The sequence below is a fragment of the Myotis daubentonii genome, chromosome X (assembly GCF_963259705.1).
Source record: "Myotis daubentonii chromosome X, mMyoDau2.1, whole genome shotgun sequence".
Lineage (NCBI taxonomy): Eukaryota > Metazoa > Chordata > Mammalia > Chiroptera > Vespertilionidae > Myotis > Myotis daubentonii.
Genome location: NC_081861.1, coordinates 41,909,755 through 41,931,284, shown reverse-complemented (window position 1 = coordinate 41,931,284; position 21,530 = coordinate 41,909,755). Strand labels below are relative to the sequence as shown.

Genomic DNA, 21,530 nt, shown 5'->3' with positions numbered 1-21,530 from the left:
AAAATTACTTGTTGAGGTATATATTCAATCCTCAAATTCTGAACAGCTCAGCTAACACACCAGGAGCTTTTACCCTCTGCACAAACTTGATAATTTTGCTTCTCTTTACAAAATCTTTTTTTAAAAGCACACCTCTAATCTTTCTCAATATATTCTGGAGTCCCCCCAAAAAGGAAGCTGAGGCTCCTAGATCACTTTTGGCACATTCTGAGTATCTTCTCTTGTAAACAATTTATCTGTCTTTAGCAAACTGTCTACTTTTCTGAGGTTTTGCATTTATTTTCAGTGCATATAGTTTCCCTTTCTGTTTCACAGCCTTTATTTTCATATGCATAAATAAATAATCTCACTCTCCAATTCCATATTTGCCAATTTTATTCCTGATTATTGCTATCTTTATCCAAATAAGATGTGTCAATTCAGACTTATTTCAGACAGATTCTAAATATCTTGCTTGTATGTGGTTATCTGGATAGCCTAGCTCTGTCTAAAGAAAAAAAAAAAAAACCTAAAATTGCTTTTACAACATAATTTGTTGTACAGAAGCATGCAGTCATTTCTCTAAACAACTTTTCTATAGTTAAGTAGTCACTTAACATCATTGATAGGTTCTGTGACTTAAAGCAAACCAACATATAACAAAACCAATTTTACCACAGGTTAATTGATATAAACAATAATTAAATTTCTATGGCATCTCATCAACATTATAACAAAATTATGTTGAATGAAGCAATGTTATTCCAGGATGCTGTACGCTAATCTTGTAGAGAATGCACACATTTTAAAAAAAAAAGGTGGGAGGGGCCATTCTTCTCCAAAATTTTCATCTGTCCCCTATATAGCAGTCTCCTGTTATCCACAGTTTAGCTTTCCATGGTTTCAGTTATCTGTGGTCAACCACAATCTGAAAATATTAAGTGAAAAATTCCAGAAATAAACAATTCATAAAATTTAAATTGTATGCTGTTCTGAGTAGTGTGATGAAAACTTATGCTACTCTGCTTTGTCCTGCCTGGGAGAGATGTGAATCATCCCTTTTTGTCCAGTATCTCCAGGCTGTATATGATCTCCACCCATTAGTCACTAGGAGCCATCTCCATGATCAGATCAGTATCATCAGAGAGAGAAAGGGAGAAAGGGAGGGAGGGAAGGAAGGAGGAGGACAGACCACATTCACATAACTATTATAGTATATTTTTGTAATTGTTGAAATTTATTGTTGGTTGTTGTTAATCTCTTACTGTACTTAATTTATAAATTAGACTTTATCATATAGGAAAAAATATAGTATATACTGGGTTCAGTATTATCTGTGATTTCAGGCATCCACCAGAGGCCTTGGAACATATTCCCTTGGGATAAGGTGGAATATTTTATATCGTTCACTCATATATATTTTCACTATGTAACTCTATAAAAACTCTTAAAGATACCCTGCACATTTAAAATGTGTTCTTCTATTATAAAATGATTTTTCCACCAAATTTTACTGATTCCTCTTGTCAAAATTCTAAAAACATTCCTGTCTATTTCCATATGGTAGTCCACTAAACACAAATAGAGTTGTTTTACACAAAATTGCTTACAATTAGTCTTTTAGAGTATCTTTAAAATTGTTTCTATTGCTTTAAACTCAACTTCTTTCTGCCCTAATCCTTATCTTAGTTCTTTATTTTTCTATTTTTTCTGGATGTTGTGTTTCATTTATGAGGGTATTGTTGTCTGTTTTCAATTTCTTACGTCTAATGTTTTCCTTTCCCTCTTCGATAGCTCTCCCCATATCTTGTTTTGCCTTTTTCTTCACATCCTTTTGAGGAGGGGGGTGGGCGAGCATTTTTAAAAGCTTTAAACTTACCCAGCATACCAAAACTTCAAATAAGTTTCATAAATTTTAAAATGGCCATATTAAAACAGAAAAGGATATATGTTGACATTACACAGCCATAATATAGAAATCAGATGAGCTACAAATAATTAATACCAAAAATTGGTTGGATATCAATAACTTTTAAATTAAATATAATGCCATTGTGAAAAAAAGCTTGAGAGATACTGGTACTCAGGTATTAAAAAAGCAATTTGATAAGCAAATCTTTCCACTAAATTCTGCATTGGAAATAACTTCTTAGTATATTCTATCTAGTTTGATCAGTGAAATTTCAAAAAATAAATGGAGTAAAAAGAAAGTGCATCTTGAGAAGAACAATACAAATTATTAATGAAAAATATGTTTTATGAACAAAGGTTAAGGAATTTAAAAAAAGAGAATTAAGCAATGTACTTCAATCTTTAAGTAGATGTAATGTATTTTATTAAAACAATACTATCACTATGTTTTTGTAAGATTGCTCTTCATTTATTTATTATCTATAATAATAAAAGCGTAATATGTTCATTAGACCAGACATCCTTCTGGATGTACTTCCAAACGACCTTCCGGATGAAGCTGGGGCTGCGAGGGAAGCCCAGGTCCCGGGTGTCTGCCAGTGGCCGGAGGGAAGCCCGGGTCCCAGGTGCCAGAGGAAAGCCGGTGCTGGCAGCTGGGGGAAGGAAGGCCTACTCTTGCATGATTTTCATGCATCGGACCTCTAGTCTAAGATAAATAGATATATCAAATGAATATAGAACTTTATATTAATGTTAATTAAACTCTGCTCTCATTATATAACACTTCTTGGAGTTAAAAAAAAAAACAACTTCTAATGGCCTTCTATCATTGCATTATATCACAATATAAGACTTTAAAGACTTCTCTAATCTTGCTCCAACTTAACTGCTCAACCTTATTTTTCATTATGTCCCTAAGTACTCTGACTCATCTTATCATGTTGTTCTCCAGACTATCTGATTGGTAAAAACCCAGACTTACTCCTTTTCTAGTAACTTTATGCCATTGTCTTTCATGCAGAATATCTTCCGTCTTCCAAAGCCTAGTTAAAATTTGACCTCCTTTGGGGTATTATGCTAAGAGATATAAGTCAGACAAAGACAAATACCATATGATTTTACTTACATGTAGAATCTGAAAAACAAAATATATGAACAAACGAAACAGCAACAAACTCACAGATAACAGAACAAATTGAAGGTCACCAGATGGCATGGGAGTTGCGGAGATGAGTGAAGGAATTAAAAAGTACAAATTGCCAGTTATAAAAAGTCATAGGAATGTAAAGTACAGCATAGAAAATACAGTCAATAATATTGTAATGACTGTGGATGGCGTCAAATGGGAACCATACTTATTGGGGTGAGCATTTTGTAAGGTATATAAATGTCTAATCACTATGTTATACAACTAATATAACACTATGTTATGAAACTAATATAACATTTTATAACATCTGTAATTGGAAAATAAACTGTTTTAATTGACCTCCTTTGTAACGCTATCTCTAATCAAAACTCTAGGATAATTAGATACCTGTAGTGGGTCTCAAAAGTTAGCATTTAATTATATCCTATAGATTTCTGTGTCCAGCAAAGATGAAGTTATAGGGACTGGACTTATTTTGCCACTTGAAACAACTTAAAACTAGACAAAATATATGAAAAAAAAGTAAGAATGGATGAAAGAGAAGGGTCTGTGCAAGATGAGAAATGAATTAGATGAGCCCCATGATTGCTTACTGCCTGAACTTCCCAATTACAGGTAGTAGGAGCTCAGGTGAAACCTGGAATCTTCCCAAGATTAAGAGTCTGGGGAAGTTAAGTCAGCTAGGTTTGTAGGGCAGAATACAAGAGGAGAGATCTGCACAAAGAGTGACAGAAATCTAAAACCAGTTTCCCTCAAGTATTTAGGAGTGTTCTAAGTGCATCTGTCTGGGGAAAGAGACATCTGCAAGAACAAACATCATTATCCAAGGCTCACAAAGAGCTGAGAATGGTTCCTATCCAAACCACAAGGACAGAAACCTTACAATTACTGGGCTTTAGGTAGAGTACTCAAAAGGATTTGCCTCAGTATTGGGGAAAAGTGTCCTAGAGAAAATGCTACTCTGGTTCTACCTCATAAAGCTTAAAAGTAAATGTCTTAATAGACATTTATTAAGTATTTACCATGTACCCCACCAGTCAATCATAAACATTCAAAACCAACAAATTAGATCCTAGACCTTGGGATCTCACAGATAGGTGATATTAACAGGGACTAAGAGGGAGGAACTGAAGAAGCCACTAACTCTGCCTGGGTCACACAAACTCCAGCTTCAAAAGGCATTGAAAGTAGCTATCAGGGAATGAATCCATGGAAGAGACTGTTTAAAGAAGTCTCACTATGCTGGATTATGCACTGAATAACTATTGTGGGGAAGGACATGCAATTAAGCCAAAACTAGAACTCTAATTTTACCACTTACCATTTAAGATGTATCATTATGAGTGAATAGGGATTTACCAAACAGAAAAAGTAAAATATGGGCATTTCAGGGACAGGAAATGGGTGCAAAGACACCGAAGTGTGAAGGAATAATATATGTATAGAGAACAGTGAAAAATCAGAAGTTTTCCAGGCATTTGCCTTTAATATCTGTCCCATTAATTCTACTAAGGTAAAGCAGAAGCAAAGACTGTATCACTTAATGGATAATGGATTAGAGATTGGCAAGATTGGAGTTATGGCAGAACAACAAGGACTATAAAATCAAAGCTGCTAAAACAAAATCTTGTAAATCATGTGTATGATAAGGTATTTGTACCTAGAATATATAAAGAACTCTTCCAACTGAATAATCTATATATATAAAAGCCAAGCGACCAGAACAATGGAACGACCAGAACGACCGGTCGCTATGATGCTCACTGTGGCAGCCAACCAGCCTGATAGGGGCCCCGATTGGCCTCCCCAAACCTCCCAAAGCCCCTCCCCCCATCCAGGCCCACCCCTGATCAGCCCCCCCAACCCCAATCTGGAACAGGGCCAGCCAGCCAACCTTCTGTGGCCCCTCCCCCCACCAGCTGATTGGCCCCCATCAGGGTGGGTGGCCGGACCCCACCCATGCAAGAATTCATGCACTGGGCTTCTGGTAGAAAGACAAAGAACCAAACTAAAATCTGGGCAAAGGATCTGAATAGATAGCTCTATATCAAATATGATATAGAAATGGCCATAAACACAAATGAAAAGTTGCTTAGCATCATTAGCGATCAGGGAAATACAAATCAAAACCACAAGATACTACTTCACACGTACTAGTATGGCTATAATAAAGAAGGCATAATAAGTGTTGGCAAGAAAATGGAAAAGTTGGAACCCTCATACACTGCCCAAGGGAAAGTGAAATAGTATAGCCATTTTGAAAAACACTCGGGAAGTTCTCTTTTTTTGAATTAGGCATAGAATAACTATATGAACCACCAATTCTATTCCTAGGTATACATAAAAGATCATTGAAAACATGTCCACACAGATACTTGTACATGAATGTTCCTAGTAGCATTATTGATAATAGCCTAAATTTGAAATAACCCAAATGTCCATCAATGGATAAATTTTTAAATGTGGTATATCCATAGAATGGAATATTATTCAGCCATAAAAAGTACACAAGTATTGATGCATGCTACGATGTGGATGAACATTGAAAGCATTATGCTAAGTAAAAGAAATCAGTCACAAAAGGCCACATACTGTATAATTCCATTTATATGAAATGCTCAGAATAAGCAAATCTATAGAGACAGTGAGTAGATTAATGGTTGCTTAGGGTTGAAGAAGGGGTTTGGGTATAAGTGGGGAGTGATTGTTAACGGATACAGGTTTGTTTTTGAGGGGATGATAATGTTCTACAATGGATTGTGGTGATATCTGAAAAACACTATGAATATATTAAAAACCATTGAATTGGCCCTGGTCAGTGTGATTGGTTTAGTATCAACCCATGCACCAAAATGTTGCCAGTTTGATTCTTGGTTAGGGCACATGCCCAGATTGCAGGTTTCATCCCCTGTTGGGTGCAGACAGGTGTTTCTCTCTCTCTCCCTTACCCCCTCTCTAAAAAATCAAAGATATTTAAATATATGTATGTTATAAATAAATAAGTAAAAACCATTAAATTGTACACTTTAAATGGGTGAATACGTGCTATATAAATTTTATCTCATAAAGCTGTTACTTTTAAGCAATGAAGGTGTTAGGAAGGGTTTGATTCAATGAAGTGCCTACCATAGGATGGGGTAGTAAAAGTAAAATGATGACAACCTGGGTAACAGAATGAAGTCAAAGGAGGGAAGTTGTCCATAATACCCACAGCTGGAGTAGTAGGAAAGGAGTGAGGAAAATGAAATAATCCTTGCTTTTTACCAATTACTACTTAAGCAAACCTTACTTAATCTTCCTTACTTGAGAAAGTCTTTTGCTCTGCTAATTCCATCCTGGATTCTCCTGAGCTTTATTCAAGGTCCAAGCCTATTAGGTATCAAAATTCTTTCCAGGCACTTTCTTTGACAGCTTAGTTTGCTAAAGCCTATTTAATGGAGATGACTAATCTGTTAGAGCAGATCAAGCCCACCAGATGGACACTTTATTTGGCAAACCCATCACTTCTGATCAGCTACATTTTCTCTGACACCTTCCTTGTTTGGCTCAGATGGAAGGAAAATAAATCATGCATCTTACTTTCCCATAAATTGTCACATTTAATCCTCATATCTCTTACCCATATTACAGATAAAGACGCTGGCCTAAAGAGGATAAATGACTTTCCCAAAGTCACTTAACTAGCTGGTAAGTGGTAAAACTAGGATTCCAGTTATGGCCTAAACACACATCCTTCGTCCTTCCGTCCTTCCAACTACAGTTATGCAGTGGGTAATCCTTCAGAATGAGACTTCTTAAAACAGCCTTTCCCCATGGACCCTTCCCCTGAAAGCTACTTTCAATGCCTTTTGAAGCTGGAGTTTGTGTGATTGCTAATTTTAAAACAATGATAGCATTTACACATTAAACACTTCTCTAGCTTGTTCCCTTGACAACCACACACCTAAGATTAGATACCAAAAAAAGGTCCCTGTTACTGCTTGTACTTAATAATCTCCATTTGTGAGAACATAATTTTAATAGACTTTTAAAGAGTATACAAAATTTTTCAAAAGCAATATAAATTGGTAGCTCTATGCCACAACAGAAAATATTAATACATTAAAAAACAACCTTAGAAAAGATTGTCCTTACTTAATACAAACTCTCAGGTTATTGTCACATCATTGTGCCTACAATCAGCCTGGACCAACAAAGGCTGAGCTAAAACATGACAGAGCTAAGGGTTCTAAGACACAGCTACACTTGTTTTGTCAACCATTATATATTTTTTAAATTACAAAGGTAATGTGCAAAAATAGTTCCATTGTAAAGCAAATTAAACAGTGCAGGGTTATACAGAGCACAAAGTGCAAGACATCATTCACCAGGTTCTCCATGCTCTTACATCCATATATATGTACGCATATTGAATATTTTTCTACAAATGGATGGAATTGTACAATATATATTGACCTGTTACTATTTTAACAGCTTTATTGAGATGTAGTTAACATACCATACCATTTACCCATTAACAGTATATAATTCAGTGTTTTTCAGAATATTCACAGATAATATGTGCAACCATCTTCACAGTAAATTGTAGGATATTTTCATCACCTCAGAAAGAAACCCTAACCCTTAAGCTATCACCCTTGTATCCTCGCATTTTCTCCATCCCTAAGCAACCACTAGTCCACTTTCTGCCTCTATTGTTTCCCTATTCTGGACATTTTATATAAATGGAATCATATAATATGTGGCATTTTGTGACTAACTTTTTTTCATGTTTTCAAGGTTGATCCACGTGTACCATGTATCAGTACTTCATTTCTTTATATAGCTGAATAATATCCCATTGTATGAATATGCCACATCTGTCCTCTTACTTTTTTCATTTGATATAATCTATCCATTCAATACATACAGATCTGTCTCCATCTTTCCAGTGACTGCACATTATTACATAGTTGATGCAACATAATTTAGGTAGCCATTTTCCTATGGATGGATAATTAAAGTACTTCCATTGTTTCCCCATTATAACATTATCTTATCTCCATATGATATAAGGGTTTCAGAAAGGAAGATGTCGTATCTCTTAGTGGAAGGCAGATTTAGCTTCTAGAACAGTGATTCTAAAAGTATGTTTCTCAGACCTTCAGTATCACCTGGGAACTTATTAGGAATGCACATTTCTGGACCCCACTCCCCATTTTGGATTCAGAAAACTGGGGGTGGGGAGCAGTTCACACTGTTTTAACAGCCATCCTCCTAGTGATTCTGATATGCACTAAAATTTGAAAACCACTGCTTTAAATCTGTGTCATTACACTGCAGTGGCTTTCATTATTTGGTTTAAAGTACATTTTAAAAATTAGCAGAACCACAAAAATTGTCATTAACACATGACTATGGTCATGGATAGAGCAGAAGTATAGTGGAGGGGTACACAAGTCAGTCTCTTTGTATTTTCTTTAGAGAAAGTACTTTAATATAACAAAAATTCTTTCCTCTCATGCTTCTCCTATCTGCTTGACCCATTATTCTCTCCATCTATAGCCTTCCAAAACCAACAATTAAACCATTTACATAGACTTAAGATGCCAGGAGATAGAAATTGTTTCCTTCCTGACCCTCACATTTCTGTTGATGATACCCCACAGAACAATGAACTCTAAAACCCAGCTCCCATTAGAAACTGAAACATTGGGAAAATGTGATTTCACTGAATCACACAGATTGGAACTAGAAGGGAATTTAAAGATCTCCTTGTCAAGAGTCATATTTTGGAGTTAAGAAAATGAAGCCCAGAGGAATAACAACACAGCAAGGCCACACAGCAAAGATAAACCTCTTTCCTCACTATGTTATCTATATATTATGCTAATACTATACTTTATACTATATTTTGCTTTATTATAATGGTTCTTGACAAGATATATACATGAAATTCACCTATTTCTTTTAAAAACACATTTAGAAAGATTTATTTTCCTTATCTTACTAAGCAGAGAACACTATTATAATTTAACTATATCTAGATGACATTTATGGACATCCTTTATTATATGATTCTCTAACTCAGCAATGCCCACAGAGGTCAGGGAGTATCCACAAGGGTCAGAAGTACTTGGACTCAAAATCCCTACAATAAATACCTCCATATTATAGTTCTATGTATTCTTTTGACTTTCTATTGTTTTTCTGTCCTTTCCTTTGATGTGAGTTATTACTTCTTACATCTACCAGTGTATTTGCATCCAGCAGTCCTCACATTGCCAATGTGAGTTGAGACATCAAATAAATAAAACCTTAGAACTATGATAAAAGTGACAATAAAATAAGTTGTGCATGAAGAACTAGAACATTTAGTGTAGAGACTTTGTGATATTTATTTTGGCTGCAATATAGTGGAAAGTTAATGTTGCCAGATACAACATTCTCTAATAAAGTGGAATGATAGCAAGACTTCCATTACACAAACAAAGCAAAGAATGAACTCTGGGGATTTTTTTTAACACTAGGAAGGTATGCAGTTTTTCCCTCAAAGTTTCTCCTCTGTTGCTTGTTTACTTTTTTAAAATTGATAAACCTTATTTTTTTAGAGAAGTTTTTGATTCACAACAAACTTGAGCAGAAAATACAGAGAATTTCCATACAACCCCACCCTCAAACGTGCACAACCTTTCCATCTATTGACATCCCACACCACACAAACCCGAGTGCTTTGTAAAGCCATTAAATACTAGAAAAAGGACAGTTTACAATACCTGTAACACCACAGAACTGTGGGTATTGCTGGTAAAGATGCGAGTCGCTCCTGCCTTGGAAGACTGCAAATGGGATGAGAGGCCCATTTCGCTGCTTCCAAGGGACAATTTCATGTGTTGGTCTTCCTCTTCCACGAGAGATCTAAGGATTTGTTTAAATCAGAAAGAGAGGCAAATAAAAAGTTGTCATATAATTCACAGTAATGATATTATTTCAAGAAATAATCTAGTACTAATCATCTGTCTATGGAATATACTGAATTTTGTTTCAATATATTTTAAAAGGCTCACAGCACTCTAACATTATAGAAGAAAAACATATTTTTTCTTGCAAAAAGCTTCCCGAGGTCAGTAAAGATAAATGAGACCTGATAAAACAACCTACAAGCTGGTTCAAAATTATAATCACAGAGGGTTTCATTTTTTTAGTGTCAGAATAATTGCTTTTGGTATTTATTTCACTGTATAGGTAGCAATACAATCAAATTATGCTATGCACAGTTAAAATAAATTTGGAATGCCTTTTAGAAAGATAAAAAATCTCTCATTTATTGAATAGTCACTATGCATTAGGCACTTGCCAAGAAATTTACACACATGATCCTTAAAAATATCATTAAAAATATCCATTGCAATAGGTACTCTGATTGTCCTTTTTATTAAGTATAGAACAAATGAGCTATAAAAGGGTTAAAAAACAATTGGCCTAAGGTCACAAAAATTTTTAAGTGGTTGTGATAGGATTTGAATGTATGTCTAGTCTTTTTCTAAACTCCAACAGCCCCATTAATAAAAGGCAAAGATTAACTATGATACATTACAACATTATTTCCTCTTCTGTTGTTAGTTATAGTTCTAATCAACCCAAAAGGAACAAAAATTTTTGCATGTTAAAATATTTTGTTTTCTAGCAATATCTCTTACATCATTTGGGGATTATTTAGATAAATAGCTACAGTGTAGTGGCATTTCTATTTTTTCAAAGAAAGAAATAATAAAAATAATAAATACAAGTTATATCCATGTATATTATAACAGTATTTTTTAGGGGCAATAAAAAAGATTTTTAAAAAGATTGGAGAACAGCCCTAACCAGTTTGGCTCAGTGGATAGAGCATTGGCCTGCGGACTCAAGGGTCCCAGGTTCGAATCTGGTCAAGGGCATGTACCGTGGCTGCAGGCACATACCCAGTAGGGAGTATGCAGGAGGCAGCTGATCGATGTTTCTAACTCTCTATCCCTCTCCCTCCCTTTCTGTAAAAAATCAATAAAATATATTTTAAAAAAAGATTGGAGAACAGTAGTCAACAGAGAATATATCAAAATATTTCATAGTTACCTCAGGTAGGTTACACTAAAAACAATCATCATGGTACAACCTTTCATTATTCCTTAGACCAGGCTGGCTTGTATTTCCTTAGGTATACATTGCTAAAATTGTCTCTGAATCAGCTGCCTAAAGAGCAGGGAGCTCATGGCTCTGAATGGGTCTGTGCATTCATAATGTAGACTGCTAAAATTGACATCAGAAATCACAAAGGAAGAATGGATTTTCAAGTGCTAGAACTCTGTAATTTTCCCACTTATCTGTAACTGCTTAAATGATGAATTATTTGTTTTACTAATTCCAGCCTATCCAATATCATAAAGATTTCACTTTTTTCCCTATCATATCTATAATCTAAGTTGATCAGTTTTAACAAAAAAGTTTTAAGACTCTACTGGACTTTTAATAAAGATCCTGCTTTTTAAATTCTGACACCAACCAGCAATAATTAGCAAAACTTCTGGCCTTGAGGGTGACATCAATTTTCCTTAATGATATTAGAGCCACAGTATAATAAAAAATGAATTAATAATATAGGACCATGTTTTATTCAACTCTCATGGATATTTAATAAAGAGAATAATTTAAATAAAAACTTAACAAGCAAAAAGAAAATGAATATAGGTTTCCTCAAGTTTCAGAAATAGGTTTAAAAGAATTAAAGTATATACATGATATATACTATACACACACTCACACACTTTTAAGAGCTTTTGCAAAAGACATTTAACATTACAGAATCAACTGGAAAAATGGGTAATAGACAGATGGTGAGTGGTATCCCTAACCAGAAAGTTTCCAATCAACCAGAATTATTTTAATGGGATATTGGAGCAGAATGTCTTATTATTTTCTGTATTCCCTGCACAGAACCTGGCACACGAGAAGTTTAATATATGTCATTTGAATGAATGCAGAATCTCATTTCTGTGGATCATTCTAAAGACATCTCCTTATCTTGCAGTGCTTTAAATGACTATCAATTATCCTTTTTATAAAACCATAGATATAACTAGAACAGAAGTACAGCTAAAACCGCATTGCCCCTATGACATATTCTGAAAATTGCTTTTAAAAAATAAACTACAGATAACAATTGTTTACTTGCCATTTATTTCTTGCTCTTAAAACTGAAAAGCAGAATATAAAGATGCAGCCCTTTCTTGGCAAGATAATACCACTAGCTTTATAATTAATTATTTCAAAAGCTGAAGAAGCCTTCAATAAATCATCTTCTTCATGACTTTTTATCAACATTGTTTGACTTTTTAACATTCAGAATACTTCATATTATTTCTGCATCAGTAACAGTACATGCCATTTCAACCTTCTCAGCAGATTCAATATTCTCTTCTTTTTCATTAAGTTTACTGGATATGAAGAGCACTGGTCTTCAACACTGCAAGGATGTGAAATCTCTCTACAACCCCCAGGTCACAATTCTATCAATCTATCCTTAGAGTAATTATTACCTGAGTAATTTCAAAAACAAATAACATTTTAAATCATTTTTTTTCAAGTCATATGGTTAAAAGCAATATAAAGATCAATGGTTCTCAATAGGGGAAAGGGGACCAAGAGGATGTTTGCCTCTTTTCCCCCATGCCTGGCAATGTCTAGAGGCATTTTTCATTGGGACGAGGAGGAGGGTTTGTGTGCTACTGTCTGATGGGATGCTGCTAAACATCTCCACATCAAACATATCAAATGTGCCAAGGTTGAGAAACCCTGATACAGAGGGGTTAAGATCCTCAGGAAAATTTTTCTAAAGCAATTACATGTTCTAAATAACTTCCCAGCCAAGAGTTGAATCCACGAGGTAATGCTGGCAGTAAAAGACACAGTAGGATTATTAATTGCAACTCTTCCAAGACTACCTAACAATAAAATACCTCTGTTCTTTCTTGGCAAGACAATATGGCCGGCTTTCATATTATTAATTAATGGCCCGTCAATTTGAAAAGTCAAGTGTTTACAGTAGATAAGTAGATAATGGCTTTGAAGTTTATAAGAATTATGCAGGAAAGCTTTTGTTCTATATAAACTCATGTAAGAATAATAATTTAATTCTGCTTAAAACAATTATTTGGATTCACTTTTACATGCTAATTTAGAATCAAGCAAATCCTGCCCAAATAATTCCATCAACATTATAAAATTAATCACAGGAGAGATTGTGTTCATCAATTTTCTTTCTAAAAATCAAATCTTTTTCCTACAACATCTGTATATGGCCACCAGGTCACACCCACCCTTCACACCAAGACTTAACACATCTTATTTTCCAAATAATGACCAACCACAGAGTGCAAAAGCAATCTTTCACAAAGTATTCAGGAATCAGTGAACTGTGCTTGCTCAAAAAGAACAATTGCTTTTTCGAAGATACTGTCTGATCGTTTTACTGAAAGCATTGCAACGTGGTCAAACTGAACATACACACACTATGGCATTTCTTTGTACTGCTATTTGAAGACAAAAGAAATAGAAAGTCTAAGCAATTGACATGTGTTAATAGGGTGATGCTAACATTGTAATCTTACTAAAAAATTTCCATATTTTAAAAATTACTCCCAAGGGAAACATGTAAATGATATGAGCAGAAAATTCATAAAGATAAAAGTACAAATGGTTAACAGAAAAATGTTCAACCTCATTAGTATTCTAGAATATGCAAATTAAAGCAAAGATTCCATCTTTGAACATGTAAAGTCATCAAAAAATAAGAGTGGAAGATATACTCTCAACATTGCTAGTACAAACATGTATGAAGCCCACGCTGTCTGTATGGTTCTGCTCACCCAAATGGATTTTTTAATGGAAATTTCAAAACCATCAAATGTACAATCATTTTCCTTTTATAGTGAACACCATGACAATAGAGGATTGTGTATTATGTGTACAATCTAGTAGGTGAGTTGCAGCAAAAGTTCTCTGTCAACCTGGGTCAAATATGTTTTCTACAATGAATAGTTCTGTAAAGGTAATAGTTTGGCAGGCATTCTATAAAGAATTGTAAACACGTAGCATTCACTACAGCAATCATGTTTGGTGGCATGCTATTTGGAGAAGGGAAGAGTATCACACAATTGCATCATTTGGCCTCAAAGCCTCAAATCCAATAGTCATCAATCTACATACCAACAAAATATTACTCCTATAAAATCCACTGAAATGAGTACGTTTGTGTTTAAAAAATAAGGTATCAACTTCATAGGTCATAAACTGCGCACTTTAAATTCTTGGTTTCTATCATTTCAAGCACCAATTTAATGCTATACAGAAAGGCAGGTGAGGTCACATTTCATTATCAATGAAAAGAGGACATTTTAGTGCTTTTTAAAATTATTAGCATGAAAACACATGAAACGCTTGCCTTTTCTTGGTAGAGAAGTTATATGTGTATGCATGCTCTGGTATGTTAACTTCTTACACCAAATGAAGAGCAGCACATTAACAGTGCTGTGAATAAAATATGCTAGTAGGAGCTGTGTACACTCAGAAAAAAATACAGATTAAGCTTATCAAAGTAGTTGTCAAGTTATTTTCTTTACTTTCCTGTTTTTATGTTAATTTCTGAAGGGGAAAATAAATTAATCAGAAAAGCTAAGAAGGTAAAAGTATTTGAACAACACCTTTAACTTTTCTCTAGTTAGTTCACAATTAGTTTCATAGCATGTATTTTTGCTTGCAACCATTACATTACAAAGTGGTTAAACCTAACAATGCACTCTAATAACATAATTCTACTGTAACAAAAGAATAGGAGTTTGAGTTAATGTCAAAAGTATTATACAAATATTGTTATTGCCCAGAGTAGCAATGTTATCATAAGTGAAAGTCAGTACCAGTGGGTTGGTATACAAGAACAGCAACACTAACAAAACAAAACAAACAACAAAATTAAAAATAAAAGCCATGAATGGTATACAACAAATGGTGTATAACAAATCTGGTTGGTTAATCAAGGCCTTGACTCATGTTTTCCACCACCCTTCCCCCAGAAAAGCAAAGTACATATTTCTCACACTCACAATTTAAAAAGAAAATCAAGAAAAAGGTTTTCTTCAAAGAAGAACTCCCCCTCCATTTGGTTTTCTGCTCTGAAACAGAGAAGTGTCTGCTAGCAGCAGCATTTGTGAAATGAAACATTTCTTGCGATAAAGTTGCATGGCAGGTGGAGGAGACATTTAGCCACCTGTTCTCATACTCATTTGAATTTGAGTGCTAAATCTGTCAAGGTATTTCTTTCCATTCTTGAGAAATAATTTAAAAACTTAAGATGGTAAAAATCATTTTCCATTGATTTTTTCTATAGATTTAAATTATGCATATTATATTGAATTCTAAAGGTATTAGTAACCTTCTTATATCACAACATTTAGAATCTGAACTCTCCTTTACATGCCTCCCAAACAAAAACTGAATTATATTCTCCCTCTCTCTAAATTAACTTCCCATTAAGAAAAAAAATAGGGATTTTAAAAATCAGAAAGGAAATTTCCAACTCATGAAATTAATATGTATAAAATAAGTTTGGTGTTTTTATTAAAAGAAAGACACAACAAAGTTAAAACTTAAAATACTAAAAGATATGTCCTAACTAAAATGTCATTTACAGTATCATTGCACAAGGAAATTATAAATATCACAGCAAGTTCTCTTCATAAGACATAAATTAATTGCTGTTTAAGAAACTGTGGAGAATATATCTCCTTAATGAGGTGCTTGCCTGAAAGGAACTAAGAAAGATGAAGATTTGGTTACTTATTTGTATTTTTTAATGACTTAAATAGAGTCGTCCCTCAGTATCTGCAGGGGATTGGTTCCAGAACACCCCCCACCCCCAGATACCATAATCCATAGATGCTTAAGTACCTTATATAAAATGGGGTAGAACAATGCATACAGTCAGCCGCCGCCCCCCCCCCCAAATCTCAGATTCCCAACCTCTAATAAAAAATATGGATTTAGCCCTGACTGGCTTAGCTCAGGGGATAGAGCGTTGGCCTGCGGACTGAAGGGTCCCAGGTTAGATTCCAGTCAAGGGCATGTACCTTGGTTGCGGGCACATTCCCAGTAACGGGGTGTGCAGGAGGCAGTTGATCAATGTTTCTCTCTCATCGATGTTTCTAACTCTCTATTCCCCTCCCTTTCTCTCTGTAAAAAAATCAATAAAAATATTTTTTAAAAATATGGATTTAGACTGAAAATATAGTTGGTTGAACCTGAGGATGAAAAACCTGGGGAAACAGAGAGCCAACTGTATAGTATTGTCCACTTACATTGAATTCACTAATGGAAGTCTTTAGCATACATGATATAAAATAGCTGCTAATCTTTCCAATGCTTTCTTTTCTGCTGCAGAAGTACCAGAGCCCACAAAAAAAGAAAAAAAAGTTCAAATGATTTTCCAAAGTAAAGTAGCTTCCTTAAATGCATATGCCTGACATATTTAAAATAAAATTACATTAATAAATAGCTGATGTCAGTTTTAACACAGGAATAAGATCGTTTACCCAGCACCTGCTGTGTGCTAGGCATTTTGCCAGACACATTCTCTGTACTACTTAATCCTCATAACAATCCCATTTTAAAGACAGGAAACTGAAGAGAGTTTAAGGCCTCACGATGAGTCTGGTAACTATGATTTGAACTCCAGTCTGATTCCAGAGCTCACATTGTTCCCATTACAACAAGCCTAAAAATGAAAAATAGTAGAGTAAAGACCATAAAGCAAATGACATTTCAATGCCTAATTTATAAATACAAGTTGGATCTCAGAGAGACACATTCTGTTATAGACAAGTCATTTTCTGGTTGAATCAACTCAGTTTAAAATCAGCCATTTTTACTACTACTTCCATAAAAACAATACCAGTGCTAAAAGTCTCATATTCTCTCAATGCTTATGGGGTAAGGGGGATAGCATATCTTAGGATGTAGCTCAGGTCAAATTTAAGGAGAACTTTACATTACTGATATCAAAATTTAAAAGAACAGATTTTGAATTCCAAAGTCACCCATCACAATCACAGAAATAGCACTATGACACAGATGAGGAAATGGAGCTAAACAAATGGAATGACAAATGATATTCCATTAGATAACTATAACAGGATGAAAGTTAATTATCCAAACCATAAAGCATTTGCACTGAATATCTCAAACCTGTTCAAGAAAGCCTTTAAAATTAATGTTTGTTCCCTCTATCTGCCATATTTCAAAACTTTTGTCTTCCTTCATCTTTTAAAATCCATACACCAATTAAAGTACATCAAGTCTCATCTAGACCGGAAAATTCTTCTGTTTAGAAGCTTGGTTTATATCCTATTTCTTATTCTTCACATTTCTGATAATATTTTGATGAAAAAATAGATAGATAATAGATAGACAGATAGATATATACCTGAAGTAGAAATAAAAGAGTAACCAAAATAATAAATTTCTAAATTCTGATTCCACACCTACTATATAAAAAATCTAAGTTAAAGCTCCCTAACTTTCAGAAGCTGTATATGGTGAGAGTATACAAGTGGTCGTGGTGGGAGGGAGATGCAATATGTACTTGTAATTTGGGGAAGACAGACTGTGTTCCCATCACTGTTACTAGCCCCCTGCCCAGTGCACAGAGGAAATAATCATAATCTTCTGACTGCATATTAGTTCTCTGGAAGGATGATCCACCCTTCAGCAAGCACCAGCCTTTCCCATTGAAAAGTTTGACAATACCTAAGACAGGGAACATGCCTTCTTATTCTTCAACCCCCAAATGAAGAAACTGGAATAGGAGTTCCAACACCCAGGCCAACTTTCTATAAAGGAGCTTTTTGCTCCCAGAGGATTTGTTAACCAAGGTGTGATTTTACTTCTATCACCCTTAGCTCACCAACTTTGAAATTTGACTATTGTGGTATGGTGCATTTCAATGGAAAAGCATGTTAAAGAATTCTTGTATCACCTACCTAAAATTTCAGTTCATTTAATATTCAAACCTCCAAGTTATCTAATTTGAGTTTATTATAAAACCAGATTCCATAAACTCAAAACCAATTAGAAATCACTGAGACAAATCTCTTTGGGAACAGGAGAATCATTAATCAAGAGGTAAAAATCCTATCCTTTTCTGTCTTAGAAACTTAGAAAAATTTCCCAGTTATAGTCAACTTCACAAAGTCAATAATTCATGACCAGGTCTTAGGGGAATGTTTATTTCTCTTTAAAAAGGAAACAAGAAAACATAGAGTAAGACTTTCAAATTACAAAGTAATAGTCAATTGCATTCCATGTTTTAAGAATCATAACTGGCAGCTCTAAGAGCCCCACTGATTCTATATCTTCGAAGCCTCTAATAAATATGATAAATCTCAACCTTGATTTTGCAATGACCTAGAAGCATATCTAAGTAGTTCAATGAATGTGGTAAGAATTTCAGTATCAAATCAATCATGTTTTAATAGAATGTTTAATACAATTTAATCAAATCAATACTTTAATATGATGACCAGTATTTTTAAGACAGGAGAAGGTAATACAAAAAGAAAAATCAGAAGATAGATTATTAACCCAACGAGTCTGGGAATCACACTTAGGATAGTTCTATCAAGCTAATCTCACTTATGGAGCTTATGGAAGCAAAGAGTCTAACTCAAGCAAAAATTCCCATATTAAATTATTTTCCATTTTGTACATAACTATCTGCCTCACCATTAAGGTTTTTTACATTAAACTTTGTTTAAGCCTTTAAGTTATTCTTCTTGTACTATCTACACTAATAACAGAGAAACATGCAAATTGGTGTCACTCCACTATGCCCACCAGCTAAACAGGATGAGTATGCAAATTATGCTGCTGTAAAAAGGAAGGAACTCCTACCATTTGCAACAGCATGGATGGAGCTGGAGAGCATTATGCTAAGTGAAATAAGTCAGTCAAAGATAAATATCACATGCTCTCACTCAATTGTGGATTATAATGAACAATATAAACCGATGAACAAAAACAGATGTAGAGACAGAGAAGCATCGATCAGATGCTCAAAACTCAGAGGGAAGGTAGAGGAGGGTGAGGGTGAGGGGGAGAGATCAACCAAAGGACTAGTATGCATGCATATAAGCATAAGCGATGGTTGTGGACAACAGAGGCTGAGGGTGAGGGCAGCACTGGGGGGATGAGAGGACATTGGGGGGATAAGGACACATTTGTAATATCTTAATCAATAAAGGGAAAATAATTTTTTTTAAAAAGAGAGAGAAACATGTAAATTGGTATCACTCCACTACACCCACCAGCGAATCAGGATGAGTATGCAAATTAACCCAACAAAGATGGTGGTTAATTTGCATATGCAGGCGCAGAGCTAAGACTGAAGGCTCCAGCCCCAGCGAAGACTGAACACTGAAGACAAGTGAAGACTGAAGAGGCTTGGCTTCTCCGCTGCGGCTGGAATGAAGGCCTGGGTCCCGGGTGCCGGAGGAAAACTGGTGCCGGCAGCAAGGGAAAGGAAGGCCTATTGCATGAGTCTCTTCGTGCAACAGGCCTCTAGTGCTTACCATAAAGAAACATAACCATTGTTGACACTAAGTTCTCAGGTTGTTAGGAGATGGACAAAATCTATAGTCACCTACAGCCCACTCGCCTATCTACACATTCAAGTATCATATTCTAAGAGTATAAATTCAATCTTTAACCCCATAAATGACTTCTGATTTTTCTCCTAAAATTCCATCAGGCTCCATCACATTATTACACTACTAGAAAAGTATTTTAACTAAGATCACTATAATGTCCAGCTCTATATCACAACACAATGCCATGATCTAGCTACAGACAGCTCTGGTAATGTAACAAAAATTTCTCTACAAAAAATAATTTTATGAGTCTTTGTCCATTGTTCAGTAACACTAAGGAAGGAATCCTGGGCAAATGTTTTGTATATCATGACTATATTTGCTTATCCAAAATATTAAATAGTCTTAATAAAATTGGTAATTATTTCCTGAAAGGTAGACTTTTTTTGAGGGGGTAGATGCAAATTATAATTCTTTGGGGAATTTGCTACTTGGGTAAAGTGTTTCTTTTTAGGAACATTGAACTCTCTAGTTTAAAGAGTATGTATGTGTGTATACTTGTATGGAACTCAACAAGGGTAGAAGCAGATCATATCATTTAAACAATATGGCACCGTATGCATCAAGCATTCACACTTCTCAGTCATTTAAATGAGAATCTTGCCCTGACCAGCGTGGCTCAATTGGTTGAGCATCATCTCATGCACCAAAAGGTTGCTGGTTTGATTCCCTGTCAGGGACATGCCCAGGTTGCAGGCTACATCCCCAATAGGGGGTGTGCAGGAGGCAGCTGATTAATGTTTTGCTCAGACATCGATGTTTGTTTCTCTCTCTCCCTTCCTCTGTCTGTAAATAATCAATAAAAAATCTTTAAAAAAAATGGAATTTTAAGTAGAAGGTAATTGGGTCATTTTCAGACTGTATGTGTTTTTGAAGAAGCTATGAATAGTGAAGTAGTAAGGAAGTACTAACTTGATCTGTTTGAGGAGAAAGGTATATTAAAGAGAGAAGCAGTACTTTCCTTCCTTCCACACGGTCATTGAAAACCAATTTATAATTTCTGGCCTTCAGTGTGCAAGTGAGAAGGAGACTGGGAAGCATCACCACATATGTAAGGATAGCAAAGAATCAAAGTTTTAAACATTTGTCTATCTAGTTGTAAAATGCTACTCTAAATGGTACTACCCTCACCCCACCTACAACAGCTATTTCTTAAAGCAATAAGTCATATCCAAATCTCCAAAATCAAATCTGTTCATAGATCACACTTGAATGGAAAATTGATTTATTTAAAGGTACTTTCAATGGAAATGAATTCAATGACAGTTCTTGATCATTTCTGGGAGCTTGGTCAGTCAGAATAAAGTTCAGGCATCTCAAATGTATCCAGATGTCATGCATTCAAGAGAGACATAGCTAGGATATTTTGGACTCTAAAAGAAAATTGTTATCATCAAAATACTTCAATCACCTCTGACTCTTGCTTCTTCACCATGTTCCATGTCCAAGCAACTGTTAAAGTACTACTGACTATCTCTCTTCCATGCTCCTGTCTTTCACAGCCTCTCCACTCTCACTGACCTTACAACTTCTGGTATCTACTATTTCTCATTTGGATTTTGTCATTAATATAAATTACATATTTTTATAGTATATCTTCTTAACAAACTGTCATTGTATTTATAACTCCAAAAGTCACTTCCTTGCTCAAAGGATTCAATGACTCCTCACTACTTGCTGAACAAACACCTAATGCCACACTCTCGAATTCAAGGTTTCTTGAACTATCCCTCCTTAACTAATCACACATTCCAGCAAATAATTCAAAATAAATATAT

The 21,530-nt window shown here is 34.9% G+C and overlaps 1 protein-coding gene across 12 annotated transcripts in view; it reads right to left on the bottom strand.

The window, feature by feature from the left end:
• Nucleotides 1-21,530, bottom strand: part of KLHL13 (kelch like family member 13) — a 462,679-nt gene that overhangs the window by 29,427 nt on the left and 411,722 nt on the right. For all 12 annotated transcript variants that reach the window (XM_059679895.1, XM_059679896.1, XM_059679893.1 and 9 more), the window contains one exon: nucleotides 9,796-9,937. In XM_059679895.1, the coding sequence (XP_059535878.1) occupies nucleotides 9,796-9,937 (142 nt within the window). The remainder of the gene's footprint in view (nucleotides 1-9,795; nucleotides 9,938-21,530) is intronic.